Below are 18,602 nucleotides of genomic sequence, written 5' to 3'. Positions count from 1 at the left end.
TAGTCGTCCATCGATGGTATAAATGATGGAGACGACCTCCGATGGGAAAAACAGGGGAGGGCAGAACGATGGTAGTTATGCTCTCTACGAGACAGTCAAAAAGGCTGAGGAGCCTTGGGCACAGCAGAAGTGGAAGGTTTTTGCTGCTGCTTCAGCGTGTGCTGTCTCTTAACAGGCTGACGGATGGTAGGTGCCTGTTTCGGTGGGTAACGCCGCTGATAAATCATAGGAGGGCGTGATGGACGAGGAGGAGCAAGCTTGGGCTTCGGACGGAGAATAGACTGGAAAGACTTCTCATGGTCCGACAGCTTCTTGGTCGCCGCCTCGATGGACTCATCGAAGAGGTCGGCTCAAGCACATGGAACATTAGCCAGCCTGTCTTGAAGATTCGGGTCCATATCGATGGTTCGAAGCCACGCCAGGCATCGCATAGCCACCGAACAAGCAGCAGCCCTCGCCGAGAGCTCAAACGCGTCGTAAGAAGACTGCATCATCTGGAGCCTCAGTTGGGATAACGAAGCCAGAACCTCCAAGTACTCAAAGCGAGCTTGGGAGTCCAAATATGGCAGAATCTTTTGCAGAATGGAGAGGAAAAACTCGAAGTAGGTAGCAAAATGAAAACTGTAATTGAGGACTCGAGAGGCCATCATCGAGTTCTGGTAGATGCGCCTGCCAAATCTGTCCATGGTCTTGCCCTCCCAGTGGAACGGTGGCATAGACCTGGGAAGGGTGAGACCGCTTCAGGGAAGATTCCACCAGCAGAGACTGATGAGAGAGCTGAGCCCCATCGAATCCTTTGTGGTAAACCGTGCAGTACCTGGCATCCAATTTACCCGGAACAGCTGGGATAGAGTAAGGAGTCTCAAAGCAGCGCATGAAGGTCTGGTCCAGCAGCTTGTGCAAAGGAAGCCGGAGGGACTCCGCAGGTGGTTGAGGGAGATGCATCGTCTCCAAATATTCCTTGGAAAATTTGGACCCCGTGTCCAGGGTAATGCCCAAATCTACAGCCATCTGTCGCAGGAAAGAGGAAAACGACAGCTGGTCAGCCAGCACCGGTCCTCGAGAAGAACTCGAGGACGACGAGGTCTCCGGGTCCAACGAGGCTGGGGATCGGCAGGGAGTAAAAGATCCCAAGATGTCTTCGAGCTCCGGCATAGGAGGAGGTGAAGACTCCTGAGGTAAATATTCGATGAAAGGCTGCTTCCGTCGAGGCGAGTCACGGCTCGATGAATGCCTCGAGCAACGACCCGAACTGTGCCTGGAAGTCGGCCTCAAACGTCGAGGCGAGCGAGGCACCGATGAGGCTTCCAGCGAATGAATGGGACCGGAGGCGGTGGAACGAAGCAGAGGAGGCTGAGTAGATACATCTCGAGGCACTCGCCAAGCCTTGAGGCTCAGCATTGAGGGCATCAGGTTTGGAGGAGGCCCTCGCAGAGACTCGGCTCCCGGCATCGAGGGAATCAGTTCCAACGGGGGCATCCGCAAAGACTCTGCTCCTTGCATCGAGGGAATTGGTTCCAAGGGAGGCATGGGCAAAGACTCTGCTCCTTGCAATGCATGCATAGATGCCAGACCAGACACTCGCAGAGACTCGGCTCCCTGCAGCAAGATTGTACGACGAGGAGGCACTGGAGGCGGTTCGACCTCGCGGGAGGCCCCCGCGTGCCCAGGCTGGATTTGGGAAAGAAGCTTTGGCCCCATGGTAGTAAAGAGCTCGATGAACCGCTTCTCCAGCAAGGTCTGGAACGACGCCGGCAAGGAGGGATCCGCATCCGAGATGGGACCTCCTGCACTGACATCGGGATCCCTGCCGCCCGGGTGCTTGGACTTAGAAGCCTTGGGCACCTTGAGCACCACAAGGGGAATGGGCTGCTTAGCTACCTGACCTGAGGAGGCAGAGGAAGGCCCCGCAACCGGCGGTGAAGTTGAAGCCGGCACAAACGAAGCAGGCTTGAGGAGACTCGGAGCCGCAGAGATGGAAGATGGAAGAGTCATAAGAACATAAGAACTGCCATCTCCGGATCAGACCCATGGTCCATCGAGTCCGGCGATCCGCACACGCGGAGGCCCAGTCAGGTATACACCTGATGTAGTTTTAGTCACCCATATCCCTCTATGCCTCTCGTAAGGAGATGTGCATCTAATTTGTCTTTGAATCCTAGCACAGTGGATTCCTTAATAACCTCCTTTGGGAGAGCATTCCAGGCGTCTACCACTCGCTGTGTAAAGCAGAACTTCCTGGCATTTGTCCTGGACTTGTCCCCCCTTAGCTTCAAACCATGTCCTCTTGTCCGTGTCGCGTTGGACAATGTAAATAATTTATTTTCCTGCTCTATTTTATCGATGCCTTTCAGCATTTTGAACGTCTCGATCATGTCCCCTCGCAGCCTCCTCTTCTCAAGGGCGAACAGTCCCAGTTTCTTGAGTCGTTCCTCATATTCCAAGTTCTCTATACCTCTTATTAGCTTCGTTGCTCGTCTCTGCACCCTCTCCAGCAGTTTTATATCCTTCTTTAGGTTGGGAGACCAATGTTAGACACAGTATTCCAAGTGTGGTCTGACCATTGCTCTATAAAGCGGCATTATGACTTTCTCCGATCTACTCGTGATTCCTTTCTTTATCATGCCTAACATTCTGTTTGCTTTCTTTGCCGCTGCCGCGCATTGTGCCGACGGCTTCAGGGTCCTATCTATCAGTACACCCAGGTCCTTTTCTTGTTCGCTCTTACCCAGAGTTGTGCCTGACATTCTATACTTGTGTTCCTTATTCTTACTACCTAAATGCATTACTTTGCATTTCTCCACGTTGAACTTCATCTGCCATTGCTCTGCCCATTTCTCTAACTGATACAAGTCGCTCTGGAGTTCCTCGCTATCCTCCTGCGATCTGATTGCCCGGCATAGCTTTGTGTCGTCTGCAAACTTAATGATCTCACTGGATACTCCTTCTTCCAGGTCATTGATGTAAATATTAAATAGGATCGGCCCAAGAACCAAGCCCTGGGGCACACCACTAGTCACTTTCTCCCAGTCTGAGAACTTCCCATTTATGCCCACTCTCTGCTTTCTGTTTTCCAGCCATTTGCCTATCCACCTGTGTATATCTCCCTCTATTCCATGGCTTTGTAGTTTCCTGAGAAGTCTTTCATGTGGAACTTTGTCGAACGCCTTCTGGAAGTCCAAATATATTATGTCCACCGGCATTCCACTATCAATTTGCTTGTTCACGGTCTCAAAAAATTGAAGTAAATTCGTTAAACATGATTTCCCTTTCCTGAACCCATGTTGACTGGGTTTCATCAAGTCGTGTGTATCTAGGTGCCGGACTATGCTATCCTTGATCAGTGCTTCAACCATCTTTCCAGGGACAGACGTAAGGCTCACAGGTCTGTAGTTGCCCGGTTCCCCTCTCGATCCTTTTTTGAAAATTGGCATGACGTTCGCTATCTTCCAGTCTTCTGGTATCTGTCCAGTTCTGATTGTCAGATTGGCAAGTTTTTGCAATAGCTCTCCGATTTCAACCTTCAATTCCTTTAAAACTCTCGGGTGAATTCCATCCGGTCCAGGGGATTTGTCACTTTTAAGTTTGTCGATCTGGTAGTATATCTGGTCCAACTCCACTTCAACTGTGGTGAGGCTGTCTTCTATTACTCCACTAAACACTTTCACTGCTTCTGGTATTTTTGCGGTATCCTCCTCCGTAAAGACGGACGCAAAGAAGGAATTTAGTTTGTCTGCAATTTGTTTATCTTCTTTGATGTACCCTTTTCTTCCCTGGTCGTCCAGGGGTCCCACTGCCTCTTTTGTGGGGTTTTTCCCTTTCACGTATCTAAAGAAGGGTTTGAAGTTTTTGGCCTCTTGCGCTATTTTTTCCTCATAGTCCTTTTTGGCATCCCTCACCGCCTTGTGACATTTCTTCTGATCATCTTTATGTTTTTTCCATGTTTCGGTTGTTTTCATGTGTTTCCATTTTTTGAAAGAGTCCTTCTTTTCTTTTATGGCTTCCCTCACCTGTCTGGTAAGCCATGCCGGTTCTCCCTTACCTTTTGTTCTCCCCTCTTTGGAGATCGTCGGAATGTGGAGATTTTGTGCTTCTGTGATCGTATTTTTCAGTAGGGACCATGCCTGGTCTACCGTTTCAAGTTTGTCCACCTTTTTCTTCAGTCGTTTTTTCACCATGGCTCTCATGTGATCGTATTTGCCCTTTTTAAAGTTTAAGGTTTTGGTTAAGGTTTTGGCATGTTTTCTATTCCCGATGTCAAGCTTAAAGCTGATCACATTGTGATCGCTCGTCCCCAGCGGTACCGTAACTTCTACTTCTTTTGTCGGACCCGTGAGGCCATTTAGTACCAAGTCCAGGGTGGCGTTGCCTCTTGTCGGCTCTTTTACCATTTGTTCCAGGAAGCAATCCCCTAACGCCTCCAGGAACTTGGCCTCCTTGCCGCAGTTGGAGGTTCCTAGTTTCCAGTCTATCTTCGGGAAATTGAAGTCTCCCAATATTATTACATTGCCCGTCTTGCATTCTTGTTTGATTTCCTCTATCATTTCTGAGTCAGTTTCCTCCGTCTGTCCTGGGGGACGATAGTAAAGGCCAATTTTTGTGTCTGTGCTGTTTTGGCCAAGAATCTTGATCCAGAGGGACTCTAGCTTCTCTTTCATTTCCGTCGTAGCCACTTCAACAGATTCTACTCCTTCCTGAACATATAGGGCAATACCTCCACCTTTCTGCCCTACTCGATCTCTTCTATATAGTTTGAATCCCTGTAGCAGTGTGTCCCATTTGTTTTCTTCATTCCACCATGTTTCTGTTATGCAAATGATTTCCAACTTATCATGTCTTGCTATTGTCTCTGGTTCCCCCATTTTGTTTCCTAGACTTCTAGCATTCGTATACATACATTTGAGTTCTCTTCGTGTTACCTTTTTGGACTTCCTACTCTTTACTGTCTCTACTATTTCTTTCACGGTTTCCTTAACCGCTCCAGTGTTGTCTCCCTTGTTTGCTGTACGGTCATCCCCTCCTGTGTCTGAGTTGTCCCTTCCTGCCTTGTCTTCCTTATTTGCTGTGAGGTCGTCCCCTCCTGTGTATGAGTAGTAGCCCATGGTTTCTTCATCGGGGCATCCTGTCGTCCGTGCCATCGACTGGTGGTCGACTGTCGGCTTTCCCCTATTTGTTAGTTTAAAGCCTTCTCGATGGCCTTCTTCATGTTGCCTGCCAATACTCTTGCTCCTTCCTCGAGGCGGAAGTCGAAGGCTTGTCGCTCTTCGATGAGGTCAGCTCCGACGAAGCCTCCATGCTGAACAGCGACTCCCACAGTAAACAGCGACGCTTGAACGCACGTGCTGTAAGTGTGGAGCAAGGCCGGCACGATTTCGGAAGGTGTTGTGGCCCGAGACATTGCAGACAGCGTCAATGAGGGTCCGCGCTGGCACTTGACACACTTCTTAAAACCGGTGATAGGCTGGGACATAGGACGAAAAAGCTCCGCTGCTAGGTCGAAGCCGCAGGGCTGCGGCCACGTGGCCTGCCCGGTCGAACGGAAGGAAAAATTTTTTTTTTTTTTTTAAACAATAAAATACGACGAAAATCAACAATTCTGAGGTAAAAGAACCCAAAACCGTGGACTTAGAAGGCACAAGAGAAGTTACTTCGCGCAGAGAGTCGAAGACGGACTTCTCGGCTCCGCGGAAAAGTAAGAACTGAGGAGACACGCCCGGTGCATCGGGCGGGAAGGCACTCGCGCATGTGCAGTGCGGGCGACTGGAAAATTCGAAAGTTTCTACAAGCAAGTATGCTTGTCAGATGTCCGCATCGGGGCTCCGTTGGATGACATCACCCACTAGTGAGAATACCTGCCTGCTTGTCCTGGAATAACTTAACTTTTCCCTAAAAAATAGAGAAAAAGTTGAGTTTACAGTATAATGTGGGGTTACAACCCCGCTAAACCCCCCCATGCCAGCGCGATCACTATTAAGTAAAGTGGGGGGGGGGGGTTCCCTCCCACATCCCCCGGAGCCCTTTAAAAGAAGGTTTTTCTTTGGCGCGATGAAGTCCTGCGCTGAACTGTCGGCGCACGTTTGTCTCGTGCGCTTCAGACTATGAACCATATTTCTGTGTAGCATTCTGTAATATTTTGGCTTATTCAGTTTTCTTGATAGTAGAGGGAATATATGTGGAGGGGAAACAGGGGTTTTATTGATCCTTGTTGATCTGTATTATTTGTATTTATAAAATGACAATTGTACAGAATATTGTTTCTTTTTATACTTTAATAAAATACATCTAATATAATAAAATGCTAAGTGCGCATGCGCACTCTTACCACCATGTTGCCTGATCTGTAGTTCCGTAGCCGGCAGAGTGCATATGCGCGCTTAAAACGACCCCACGCTCGCGGCAGCAGAGACCAAATAGCGGCCCGGGAAGAGAAGCGCTGAACAAAAACACTCCTTTGACGGCTCCCCACTCACTCGGTACGTTTTTCTCGCGGTCTGACCCTCCCATCCCTTCCCGACATCTGACAGGCTCCCGTAGTCCCTTACCGCCCCCCCTTTCCTTTCCCGCGGTCCCGACTACAAACCTGCCGATTCCAGCAGCGTCTGCAGCACTCTACACAGCTGCTTCGGGGCCTTCTACTGCCCTGATTTGCTCTGCCACGTCTCTGATGATGTCATCAGGGACATGCCAGAGTAAATCAGGGCACTAGAAGGACCCGAAGCAGCGTGTGTAGAGTGCTGCAGACGCTGCTGGAATCAGCAGGTTTGTCGGGACCGCGGGAAGGGGGGACAGTAAGGGAATAAGGGAGCAGGCCAGACCGTGTGAAGGGAAAGGGGGGGTAGGGGAAATGCTGCTGCTGCACAGGGAAGTGGTGTGGGGGGAGGGAAATGGAGGGGGAGGGAATGCTGCTGCTGTGGCTGCTGATAAAGATTTATGCCAAGATCACAGCAGAGAGACTGAGTGGAACTTTTGGGACAGTTATGGACATAATTTTACTTAGAAGAGCTTGGCTAATATAACAAAAGAAGTATGTCTCATACATAGACTTCAGAGTACAGGTTCACAAAGACAGACAGACAAAGGGGGCCAGGGAGAGAGACAGACAGAAAGAAAGACAACGGGAGGGAACAGACATATATTCTAGCACCCGTTAATGTAACGGGCTAAAATACTAGTTCAGTATAAAATCATAACTGAGGCTTGTGCTGATGGGATCAGATGGTTTGTGAGGACCGAGCTCGTGGAGACGGGGCGAAAACGAGGTTTTTAAATTTCAGTCCTAGTAGTTTGCCGGTCCACAAAATAATATTTTTTTTTCCGCCAGTCCATAGGTGTAAAAAGGTTGAAGAACACTATGCTAAGGCCCATTATTTAAGGCAAAGAATAACCCCAACTGCCGGTTTTTAAAGACATATCAAGTTTTAAGTTTATTAGGTATTTATATCAAGGTTATCTAAGCGGTTTTACAATCAGGTACTCAAGCATTTTCACTATCTGTCCCTGTGGGCTCACAATCTATTTAATTTACCTGGGGCTATGGAGGACCGAGTGTTTTGCCCAGGGTCACAAGGAGCAGGGCAGGGTTTGAACCCACAACCCCAGGGAGCTGAAGTGGAATGAGATGGAAAATTAGATAGATAGATTTTGAGACAGCAGAAAAATAGAAAAAAGCTGTATGTGAAAAATCCGCATCAAAGATCGATGCAGAAACTTAAGAAAGAATAAAAGAGCAAATGAACAGGAGGTCCTGAAAACAGAATTAAGAATACAGACAGAGGGATACGAAAGCAGACAGAGAACAAGATGATTAGAAAAATAAAAAAATCATTAGACAAAAAAAAGGTAGCACAAATAATGTTACAATGCCTCTGTATCAGTGGCGTACCTAGCATATGTGACACCCGGGGTCCATCATTTTTTGACACCTCCCCCCATCTATATGAAAAATATGATTTTTAGTAACAATCTACATATCGCACAACAAGAGTGTACCTAGGAAAAGGCAGCATCTTAAACACTGCAGTGAGCACTAGAACACCAACACATACATTGTAAAACTAAACAAACCAGATCCTGCACAGTCAATTGATCCAGTACAGTCGATGCTATCAGAAAGCCATGTCCCTTTCATATACACAGACAGATACACCTTTGCCCAATATGGAATAATCACAAACTAAAAATAGAAATATGTAGACAAAAGTTAAACTGAACTGTCAAGAAACCAGACTCTGCATACAATGCAACACCACAACACCACAAAAACAGTAATGCATGTCCTCTAATACTGTGCAAAATATAAAGACAGTAGATGTAAATTTGAAAAACTGATACATAACAATCACCACTTTACAAATTAACAAATAAAAATAAAACAAATAATGAGAAATATGAAAATACCATTTTATTGGACTAATCCCTGTAAGCTCGGTCCTCATCTCCACAAACCACCTGATTCCATCCACACAAGCCTTGAATTGTTTTATATTGAACTTATTATATTAAAGTATAAAAAGAAACAATATTCTGTACAATTGTCAATTTATAAATCAGCGTCTTCTCCCCACTCTCTCTTCCCCATTTCCCTTCAGCGTCCTCAGCCCACTCTCTTTCCACTTTCCTTCAGCGCACACACATAAAAACAAGCAAGTAATTTTATATCATTTTCATTCTATTCATTCATAGAAATTAAAGTCTAAATAATGCCAGTCACATAACAAAACATGATTTTACAAAAATAATTCCCTGCAGTCAAGCCTGCAAGGATTACTAGATGTCTTTCAGCAGCTCCCCTGCCTCCCTCCCCGTTACCTTCGTGGCCAAGTCAAAGTGATCTACCAACAATAAAATTTTAAAAACACAAAGCACATTGTACGCAGAGAAAATGTTAATTATCATTTATATTCCGCGGGTTTTCAAAGAGATCAAGGCAGATGACTTTATGCAATGTCACCTCAGTAACAGCTATACAAAAATAGACAGCTATACAAAAATAGACAAATAAACCCCCTCCCTTTTTATTAAACCGCGATAGCGTTTTTTAGCACAGGGAGCTGCGTTGAATGCCCCACGCTGCTCTCGACGCTCCCTGTACTAAAAACTGCTATTGCAGTTTAGTAAAAGGGGACCATAGTGCAAAATATAGACAGCATATATAAATTTTCAAAATGGACACATTTTGATCACTAAATTGAAAATAAAATCATTTTTCCTACCTTTGTTTGGTAATTTCATCAGTTTCTGATTGCACTTTATTCTTATGACTGTGCAATTTGACACGGACAAGAGGACATGAAATGAAGCTAAGGGGGGGCAAGTTCAGGACTAATATCAGGAAGTTCTGCTTCACACAGAGAGTGGTTGACATCTGGAATACTCTCCCAGGGGAGATTATTGCGGAATCGACAGTCCTAGGCTTCAAAAGCAAACTAGATGCATATCTCCTTGAGAGAGGCATATAAAGATATGGTTGGCTATAAAATAAGCCAGGTGTATACCTAGCAGGGCCTCCGCGTGTGCGGATCGCCGGACTTGATGGACCGAAGGTCTGATCCGGAGATGGCGCTTCTTATGTTCTTATGTTCATCCAATATTTCTTCCCTTCTTTCAGCCTCCTGTATGCTTCCTCTCCTCCAGACCTCATTCCCTCCCCCAACTTTTTCTTTGTTTCATCCTGTCCCCTTCTTTCTCTCTATGCCCCCTTTCTTTCTGTATGTCTGTCTTTCTCTCTCTCTCTCTCCATGCCCCATTTCTTTCTTTCACCCTGCCCCCTTCTTTCTTCCTCTCTCCATGCCCTCTTTCTTTCTCTATGTCTGTCTTTCTCTTTCCCCATGCCTCATTTTTTTCTTTCACCCTGCCCCCTTTCTTCCTTTCTGGATCCCTGTCCCCCCCCCTTGCTTTCTTTCTGGCTCCCCCCCCCCTTTCTTTCTTCTCCCTTCCCTCCCCATGCCACCGCCGCTACCATCACCATGCTGCCACCACCGCCGGGGAAAGGCTGCCACTGGCCATCGGAAACAGGCCGGCGCCAAATTCGCCCTCCTTCTTTTCCGACCAACTCTGGCTGCCCGACGTCAATTCTAACGTCGGAGAGGATGTTCCGGGCCAGCCAGGCAGCGATTGGCTGGCCCAGAACGTCCTCTCCGACGTCAGAATTGACGTTGGACGGCTAGAGTTGCTCGGCTCAGGGAAAAGAAGCAGGGAGGGAGAATTCGGCGCGATGACGGCAATGGCAGCCTTTCCCCGGTAAGTGGCCAGCTGTACACCCCCTCGGGCCTTGCACCCGGGGCGGGGTGGGCCGCCCCCCCCCCCTCCTTGGTACACCACTACTCTGTATTGCTCCATGGTGCGACTTCACCTGGAGTACTGCATTCAATTCTGGTCACCTTATCTCAAGAAAGATATAGCTGAACTAGAAAAGGTTCAAAGAAGAGCGACCAAGAGAGTCATGCCAGGTTTCCCTTCTCCTGCCCCCATATTTTTTTAAAATCAGTAGATCAAGATCCCCACCAACTCCCCACCCCCTTTACCTTTTTTTTTTTTGAGGATTGGCAGGAGGGATGCCCACTCCTTCCTACAGGCAGGCTTACCTCTTCAAAACAGCAGGCCTTCCCTTCATGGCGCATCCTGCCTTCTCAGTGCATCCCAGGATGCACTGGGAAGGGGCCATCATCAGGAGGAGCTGTACATCTGGGCCTATGTTAATTCATGTTTCCTGAACTCTTTATCTTGTTAGTAATAAACAAATTATGATAATTTATCTCTTACCATTCTAATCTAACGAACTGCTTTAACCTAAAAATACTGCATCTCCTCTATAACTACCTGTAAATACACTAAAACAAATAGGAGAAATATAAAGAAGATGTAATTATAAAACAGAATTCCCTTTCACATTTTTCAGTATAGCACAACAGATGCTTGAAGATCTTTCTAGCCTTTGCCTTTTATAACACCCATCCTCTGGTGTTTTACTGCTTAAACATTTCAAACAACTTTTTAAATTGTGATTTAATAAAACATTAGAGCCACAAATCATTTACTACTACATGACAAAATCAGAAACACAAGAAAGTATTTTAAAATAGTCCAATTTTGTTCTCAATCAAAAAAAGGAAAAAGCACACACATTAAATTATGTAAATAAAAGATGTTTCCCCCCAAAATGACAACACTGGTAGAAGTAGTAAAAGAACTGCTTATGTTGCAAAAACATATAAACAGATTATGCAAAACTGACTAACCATATCATAGACACTCTTTTAAGCAAATAAAATTACAAACACAGACCTTTTCTCATATTTACTAACCCCTTTTACAAAAGCCTGCAGGGCAGGGCAGCATGGTAAATGCTCCGCCGTCCATAGGAAATGAATGGACATTGGAGCATTTGCCACACAGCACTCAGCAGCGCAGCTTTGTAAAGGGAGGCCTAAACTGTGCATTAATTACTTCTTGTATTAGGAATGAGGCATAGGCAGAGAATGGGCATTCCAGGCATTTTGCAGATAGCACGCAGCAAATACCAAGCATTATCAAGCACTTCTGCAGTTAGCACAAGTCCACTTTCATCTTCTAAATAGGAGACACTAAGATCCTCTTTTACTAAGGTGTGCTAACCAATTAGCGCGTACTAAACGCTAACACGTGCATGTTAGTCTATAGACACTTTAGCGATTAGCACGCGCTAATCGGTTAGTGCACCTTAGTAAGAGGGGGTAAGAAGCTGATGTTCAAAGGTTCGTAATAATTTCTTCACTCTACTATGAAATTAGTATCATAAACTAATGAGCAAGCAAATTAATGCCGTTAAAACTACAACAATAATTTGCGGCTTAGCACTAAGGCCCAGATTCTATAAATGGCACCTAAAGGTAAGCACCTAGATCAGCGCCTAGGCACCTACTAACTTAAAGGGAGCTGAAAATAGAAAGCGCCATTAAGAAAATACAATTAAAAAAACATTAAAATGTTAATTGGCTAGTCAGTAGATGCCTACATTGAGATGTCTACCTGCAAGTTAGAGGCAGAGTTTGGGCGTGGTTAGACTTAGGCACACTCATTTAGGCCAAGTAAACCCTGGCCTAAATGGCAGTGTGCCTAAGGATTCAATGCCTACTGGCATCTAAGACCACTTAGGCACAATTCTATAAATGGAACCTAGCAGGTGACTGACAATTGTGCTCAACAGCGCCTAGAAGTTAGGCACCATCCATAGAATTAGAGCCTAGGTGTTAACTTTCCTGTCAGTGCCTAAGTAGTGATTAGCTCAGGCACTAACAAGAAAGTTGCCAAAAAAAAACCAAAGAAAAGACCACACACACAAAGCATGATGCAGCATGCATTCAGCTCTTTACTGCCAAACTGACACCTCTTCCCCTGTCCCTGACATAACCCTGGTGTCTAGTGACACCCACCCGCTCCATATGCATGACCCCTTCCTTCTAACATTAAAAAATGCCCTGACCTCCGAGACCCCTCACAATCTAAACCCCATCTCGTAATATTAAAAAATGACTTGGCGATAGACCCCTAGCTCCCATCCTCCCTTCCATACACAAATTCCCAGGTAGTCTAGTAATCCTCTCCCTCCCTCCTCTCTATCCCCCAAATTTCCTTATAGCCTAGCTATATTCCTCTATCCCCAAAATTCCCTTACAGCCTAGCCCCTTTCCAACTCTGTACCACAAATGAAGCAGGAACGATGACCACTTGCTCATGCCTCTGGGCACCATCATACATAAAATGGGATTGCCCCATTTCATACAGTGCATACTGGGATGCATCAGGCAAGAATGCATTGCATGGGACAGGGCACTGCCATTTTGCAGATGGCTAATCTCAGAGACAGGAGTAAGTAGGCATCAGGTATGGGACCTGCTAGACTACCAGGGATTTGGGGGAGCTACTAGATCAGCAAAAATAGCAGTGAAGACCAGACAGTCAAGCTGAGAAATACACTTTGATGAAATACTCATGTAAAGTGGAACTAGAACCAGATCCAAGATAGACTGTATTGCAGCTACAGAGATATACTACTTCTCAATCAACTGATTAGTAGAACCCAACAAACCGGACTTAATAAAAAGTCTTCACAGCCACAAACGATGATACAGACACCATCAACAAAGGGGCTAGATTCACTAAAAGGAAAATGGTAAAACCAGAGGACATAATTTGAGGTTGAGGGGTGGTAGATTCAAAGGCAATGTTAGGAAATTCTACTTTACGGAGAGGGTGGTGGATGCCTGGAATGCGCTCCCGAGAGAGGTGATGGAGAGTAAAACTGTGACTGAGTTCAAAGAAGCATGGGATGAACACAAGAGGATCTAGAATCAGAAAATAATATTAAATATTGAACGAAGGCCAGTACTGGGCAGACTTGCACGGTCTGTGTCTGTGTATGGCCATTTGGTGGGGGATGGGCTGGGGAGGGCTTCAGTGGCTGGGAGGGTGTAGATGGGCTGGAGTAGGTTTTAACAGAGATTTTGGCAGTTGGAACCCAAGCACAGTACCGGGTAGAGCTAAGAAAAAAATAAAAAAAATTTAAATCGAATCAGGTTTTGCAGACTGGATGGACCATTCGGGTCTTTATCTGCTGTCATCTACTGTGTTACTATGTTAAACCAGAGGTAGGCAATTCCAGTCCTCAAGAGCCAGAGCCAGGTCAGGTCAGGTTTTCAGGATATCCACAATAAATACGCATGAGATAGATTTGCATCTCAAGGAGGCAGTGAATGCAAATCTCTCTCATACATATTCATTGTGGTTATCCTGAAAACCTGACCTGGCTCCGGCTCTCGAGGACTGGAATTGCCTACCCCTGCACTAAGCAAACCGATCATATACCGATCGGTTTGTGAGCCCTTTGCGACCAAATTTCACTCCAACCCCATTCACTAAAGCCTATAGCGATCCTCCCATGCAAATTAGCAAAACCACATGCAAAATAGCCAAGCGATTGATTCACTAACAAATGCTTAGCTATTTTGAATTGGGTTTTGCTATTAGCAAACCCGATTGCTGCAGACCTGTCAGTAATTGAGTTACCGTTAGGTCTGCAGGTTTTTTGACAGGCCTGCCTGTCTTTTTTATTCATTTATTTCCATGGCACAGATATTTTGCGTGTGTTACACATGCAAAATATCTGCCCCATAAAAAAAAAAAATTAATAAAAGACAGGCAGGCCTGTCAAAAAAATGTACCCCCACACACCCCCCCAAGCATGGCCACCCTCCACCCCTGACCGGCATGGTCCTCGCCCTCCCTTCCCTCCCCGCGACCGGCACGGCACGGCACTCGCCCCTTCCCGGCACGGCTCATGTCCTCCCTCCCGGCATGGCCCACCCACCTCCGGCATCAAAAAGTTGGGAGCAGGAGAGGTGCTCAGTCCCTCCTGCTCCTAGGCCTCCCACCCCCCGGCTAACCCTGGTCGGCCCAGGCGGTTGGGCCCGGCCCACTCACCCTGGTACCTTTACAATAGCTGGGAGCAGGAGAGGTGCCTGGTCCCTCCTGCTCCTTGCGACAAGGCTCCCGAAGGCTTCCTCCATCTTCGGAAGCAGGAGGGGTGCCCGGACCCTCCTGCTCTTACGCCAATCTTCGGGAGCAGGAGGAAAGTCCTCCCGCCGCCCAATAGCGGCCTTAGGCCCCATCCCGGCGCATCATCTGATGCACGTGGAGGGGCCTAAGGCACTGACTGACTAAGGCACCTCAGGCTCCTCCCAGGGAGGAGCCCGAGGCGCCTCAGCCAATCAGTGCCTTAGGCCCCTCCCTGTGCATCAGATGATGCACCAGGGCAGGGCCTAAGGCCACTATTGGGTGGCAGCCGGACAGAGGAGCAGGAGCGGGAGGACTTTCCTCCTGCTCCCGAAGATTGGCGTAGGAGTAGGAGGGTCCAGGCACCCCCTCCAACTCCCGAAGATGGAGGAAGCCTTCGGGAGCCTTGTCACAAGGAGCAGGAGGGACCGGGGACCCCTCCTGCTCCCAACTATTTTAAAGGTACCAGGGTGGGTGGGCCAGGCCCGACCCCCTAGGCCAGGGGTGTCCAATGTCGGTCCTCGAGGGCCGCAATCCAGTCGGGTTTTCAGGATTTCCCCAATGAATATGCATAAGATCTATTAGCATACAATGGAAGCAGTGCATGCAAATAGACCTCATGTATATTCATTGGGGAAATCCTGAAAATCCGACTGGACTGCGGCCCTCGAGGACCGACATTGGACACCCCTGCCCTAGGCCAACCAGGGCTGGGTCGGGGGGTGGGAGGCCTAGGCGCAGGGGGGACTGAGGACCCCTCCTGCTCCCAACTTTTTGGTGCCGGGGCCGTACCGAGCCGAGGGAGAGATTGGGGCAGAGCAGGGCAGGCAGGAGAGATCGGGGCCTGGGGGTGTCCGGCAGGGCCGGTGTGTGGGGCTAGTGTAGGCTCTCCTGCCTATCTTGCTCTGCCCCGATCTCTCTTGCCTGCTCACCGGACTCTCCTGCTCTCTGCCGCCGTTTCCCACAGTGCAGGCCCACTTTAAAACCACAGGCTTGCACTGCAGGGAATGGCAGCAGAGAGCAGGAGAGTCCGGCGAGCAGGCAAGAGAGATCAGGGCAGAGCAGGGCAGGCAGGAGAGATCGGGGCTGAGCACTGACAGCAGTGACAGGAGGCTGCTTCACCTGTCACTACTGTCAGGGTGTGCGTATAAACGGGGATCGCTGTCTAGTGATCCTGGCCGTGGGTAGGGGGCATATTAATGATCGTCCCCATTTGCATCCAGATCTTTAGTGAATTCATCGGCCTGCATGCAAACGGATCGCACACGGTTTGGAGGGTTAGTGAATCTAGGCCATTGACGACATCTATGTCCTCGTTTGTGGCTGTGAAGACTCATCAAAACTAGTTTGTTATATACTACTTCTCTGTCAACTGATGAGTGGAATATCTTAAGAATTATTTGGACTGATGCAGGCTCTGTAGCCGAAACACAGTCTGTGTTGGGTCCAATTTCTAGTTTCATTAAGTGTATTTCCCAGCTTGATGGTCTGGTCTTTTCTGCTATTTTTTTGCTTACCTTGGTTTTGGTGCGGAGTTTTTTTCTCCTTTTATTGTGTGGAGCCATTAGAACATCATGACTTTTTTTTTTTTTTTTTTTTATATTAGGGGAAGGAGGAGTCAGGTCACATCAGGCCATCAAAGCAGCTGGAGGGCTAGACCACCAGGGCATTTTTTTTTTGTTATATATTAGAGAAGGGGAGGGGTGGGCTATTTTTTATCTGGAGACAGGGGAGGGGAGTGTTTGTGTAGGGCCAGGGCTGATGCATAAAATAGTCTGAGGCAAGGCACACAGGCTGGAGGGAAAAGAAGAGTGCTACTAGACACTGCTCCTCCCAACCAGTCCTGGCAAAAAGTTTACTGTGCACAGCACAGGTGCAAATTTGTTTTTAAGTTTGACCATTGAATACCACATGACCACTTTAACATACATTTAAATGCAGTTAATAGTAATGTGTGTCAGTTAATACCCAGGTTGAATTAAACCCACAGTAAAACCAGGTTAAAGTCATTCTATTGTTTTACACATCATCCCCACAGTACACCTGGCATTGTGAGCAGGTACCACACACTACCAGCATTTTAACACAGGACCTGTAGAACAAAATGCTGGGAATGCCCTAATATTTGCCAGGTTTGTTTTGCAGCTACTTTGGAGTAATGACCTGTGTTGTGGAGCGAAAAAAGCAAAATAACACACTTTAGCAAAAGAGCCCCACAAGCAGGTGTACAAAATCTAGAGAACACCACTTACTTTCGTTCTCCCATTAATCCTGAAGTTGCCTAGCTTGCCATTGCAGTGCCTTATGAGATCGTCCATGCTACTCATCAACAAACCGATCGTTTCACAGCCAAGCTCTTTGCCCTCCACCCAGGTGATTTTGTCCCCTCTAATGTCTTTGGAAGAATCACTCTTCTGGCTCACTAGTTGACCGTCCGTAAACCTGCCCGAGTCATGCAGCGCTTTCACTTCCTCCACAATCTTCTCCCCGACCTCTTTACCTAGGAAGTCATCTACTACGCAAATACCATGCTTGTTCATACAAGGGCTGATATATTCCTGAGCCAATTTTTGGGGCAGCGCCTTGGTCTGACCATTCGGCCTGCTCCCGCCTCCTCCGCTATTATCGCCCTCTGGCTGCTTGTTAGTCGGCAAGCATAAACCCATCTCCGGACTGTCATCCTTGTCGCGGATTCCCGGCAGAGAGGACACCGCCTCCCCTTTTTTATCAGAAGGGCTGTCGGTTTCCTGCCTGGTGGCAGGAGCTCTAGAGTGGTGGTTGGTGGAAGCGAGGGCGCTGGAGGGAACCACAGGCCCGGCTGCCACCGCTCCTCCACGTACTTTATGAGCTGTCCCTATGGGGCTGGTCCGAGTCGCGCGGGCTGGCGGCTTATTCGCTTCGTCCTTAGCTGGGGGCCGAGGCGTTGGCTCCAACTGTCCGCCCTGTACAGCCCCGCGGCAGACAAGCTTGTGCTTCTTCCAGTCTTGTCGTTGGTGCTCTTTGCTGCAATAGAAGGAACTCCGGCAACGGCCGCACCTCAGCAAATCTTCCATCTTGCCGCAGAGCTCGCAGTACTGCCGGTCCCGCTCTGCGCTGTCCCCGGCCATGGTGACGCTCACTCCCGCCTGCGCCTCTTTTACGTTCGCTTTCCAAAAGAAAATAAATAAATAAATAATGCAACCGGAAGCACAACCAAGTTCAACCGTGTTAAGTCCGTAGCCACCGTACGGCCTCACTCCCACCTGCCCGCAATGGGGAATCACAAGAACCAGGCTTGAAGGGGAAACCAATGCTCCTTTCCGACCAGGGCAACCTCTCCGCCTAAAGCTGGCAGTCCGTTACTCAAATATGGGTCATGGCCGACTACACCCGTTTTTCCCTCCCATCGCAAAATCCAAGGCTACCACCGATAACCGCGCGCAGCTCCTTGTCTCGCTCCCGACGTGTACCCCAGCGTGCAGACGTACTCCATTCTCTGATGTGAACCTTGCCACTCTCTTCGCACACACGCTGTTTACGTTAGAGGCCCTGTCAGCCGTCGGCTAGTTGGAAGCAGCGCTTGCGCGCTGTCTAAGCTGTTTCTTTGGACTACCTCAGGTTCAGCTGGAGCTTACTGTACCGAAAGCTGTGGTAATACTAAGACACGCAGAAAAAAACAAAACTCTCAGTTTTGTCATAAAATAGAGTCGGATATATTGTTATGGCAGGTTGGCCTCATCATATAATATTGTTTCTCATAGGGGGTAATGCCTTAAAAAGTGTGTAACCCCGATCTTGTGGTATAATGTCTCAGGTACCAGTTTTCACTCCCGGCTAGTTGGTGGGCTAGTGGCAGCAAAGAGCAACTGCAATTAGCAAAATAATAAATCCTAACTCTCACACAAACTCAAAAGGTATCATGAACCTGCAATTTTTTTTTCCTGTAGAGAAGCTGGGCAATTTTTCAAATAGCCTATAACTATCTATCTCTACAGTGGCAAAGTAACAGAGGAGGGGCAGTCTGTGCCGGCATCTCTCTGCCCCCATGCCCTTGCTTCTTTGCCCCATACCTCTTTAAACTCTTCTCTAACTAG

General features: G+C 47.7%; 1 protein-coding gene across 3 annotated transcripts in view; it reads right to left on the bottom strand.

The window, feature by feature from the left end:
- EGLN1 (egl-9 family hypoxia inducible factor 1) overlaps nucleotides 1–18,238 on the bottom strand; it is a 164,414-nt gene extending 146,176 nt beyond the window's left edge. For 2 of the 3 annotated variants that reach the window (XM_033938533.1, XM_033938535.1), the window contains exon 1: nucleotides 16,782–18,238. In XM_033938533.1, coding sequence (XP_033794424.1) covers nucleotides 16,782–17,636 — 855 coding nt within the window. In that variant the 5' untranslated portion in view covers nucleotides 17,637–18,238. The remainder of the gene's footprint in view (nucleotides 1–16,781) is intronic. The other variant, XM_033938534.1, reaches the window with a different exon arrangement.
- Between the last annotated feature and the right edge of the window lie 364 nt (nucleotides 18,239–18,602).

Source organism: Geotrypetes seraphini, chromosome 3, assembly GCF_902459505.1.
Source record: "Geotrypetes seraphini chromosome 3, aGeoSer1.1, whole genome shotgun sequence".
Taxonomy (NCBI): Eukaryota; Metazoa; Chordata; class Amphibia; order Gymnophiona; family Dermophiidae; genus Geotrypetes; species Geotrypetes seraphini.
The sequence above is the reverse complement of the archived record's forward strand: the minus strand, read 5'-3'. Positions and strand labels throughout refer to the sequence as shown.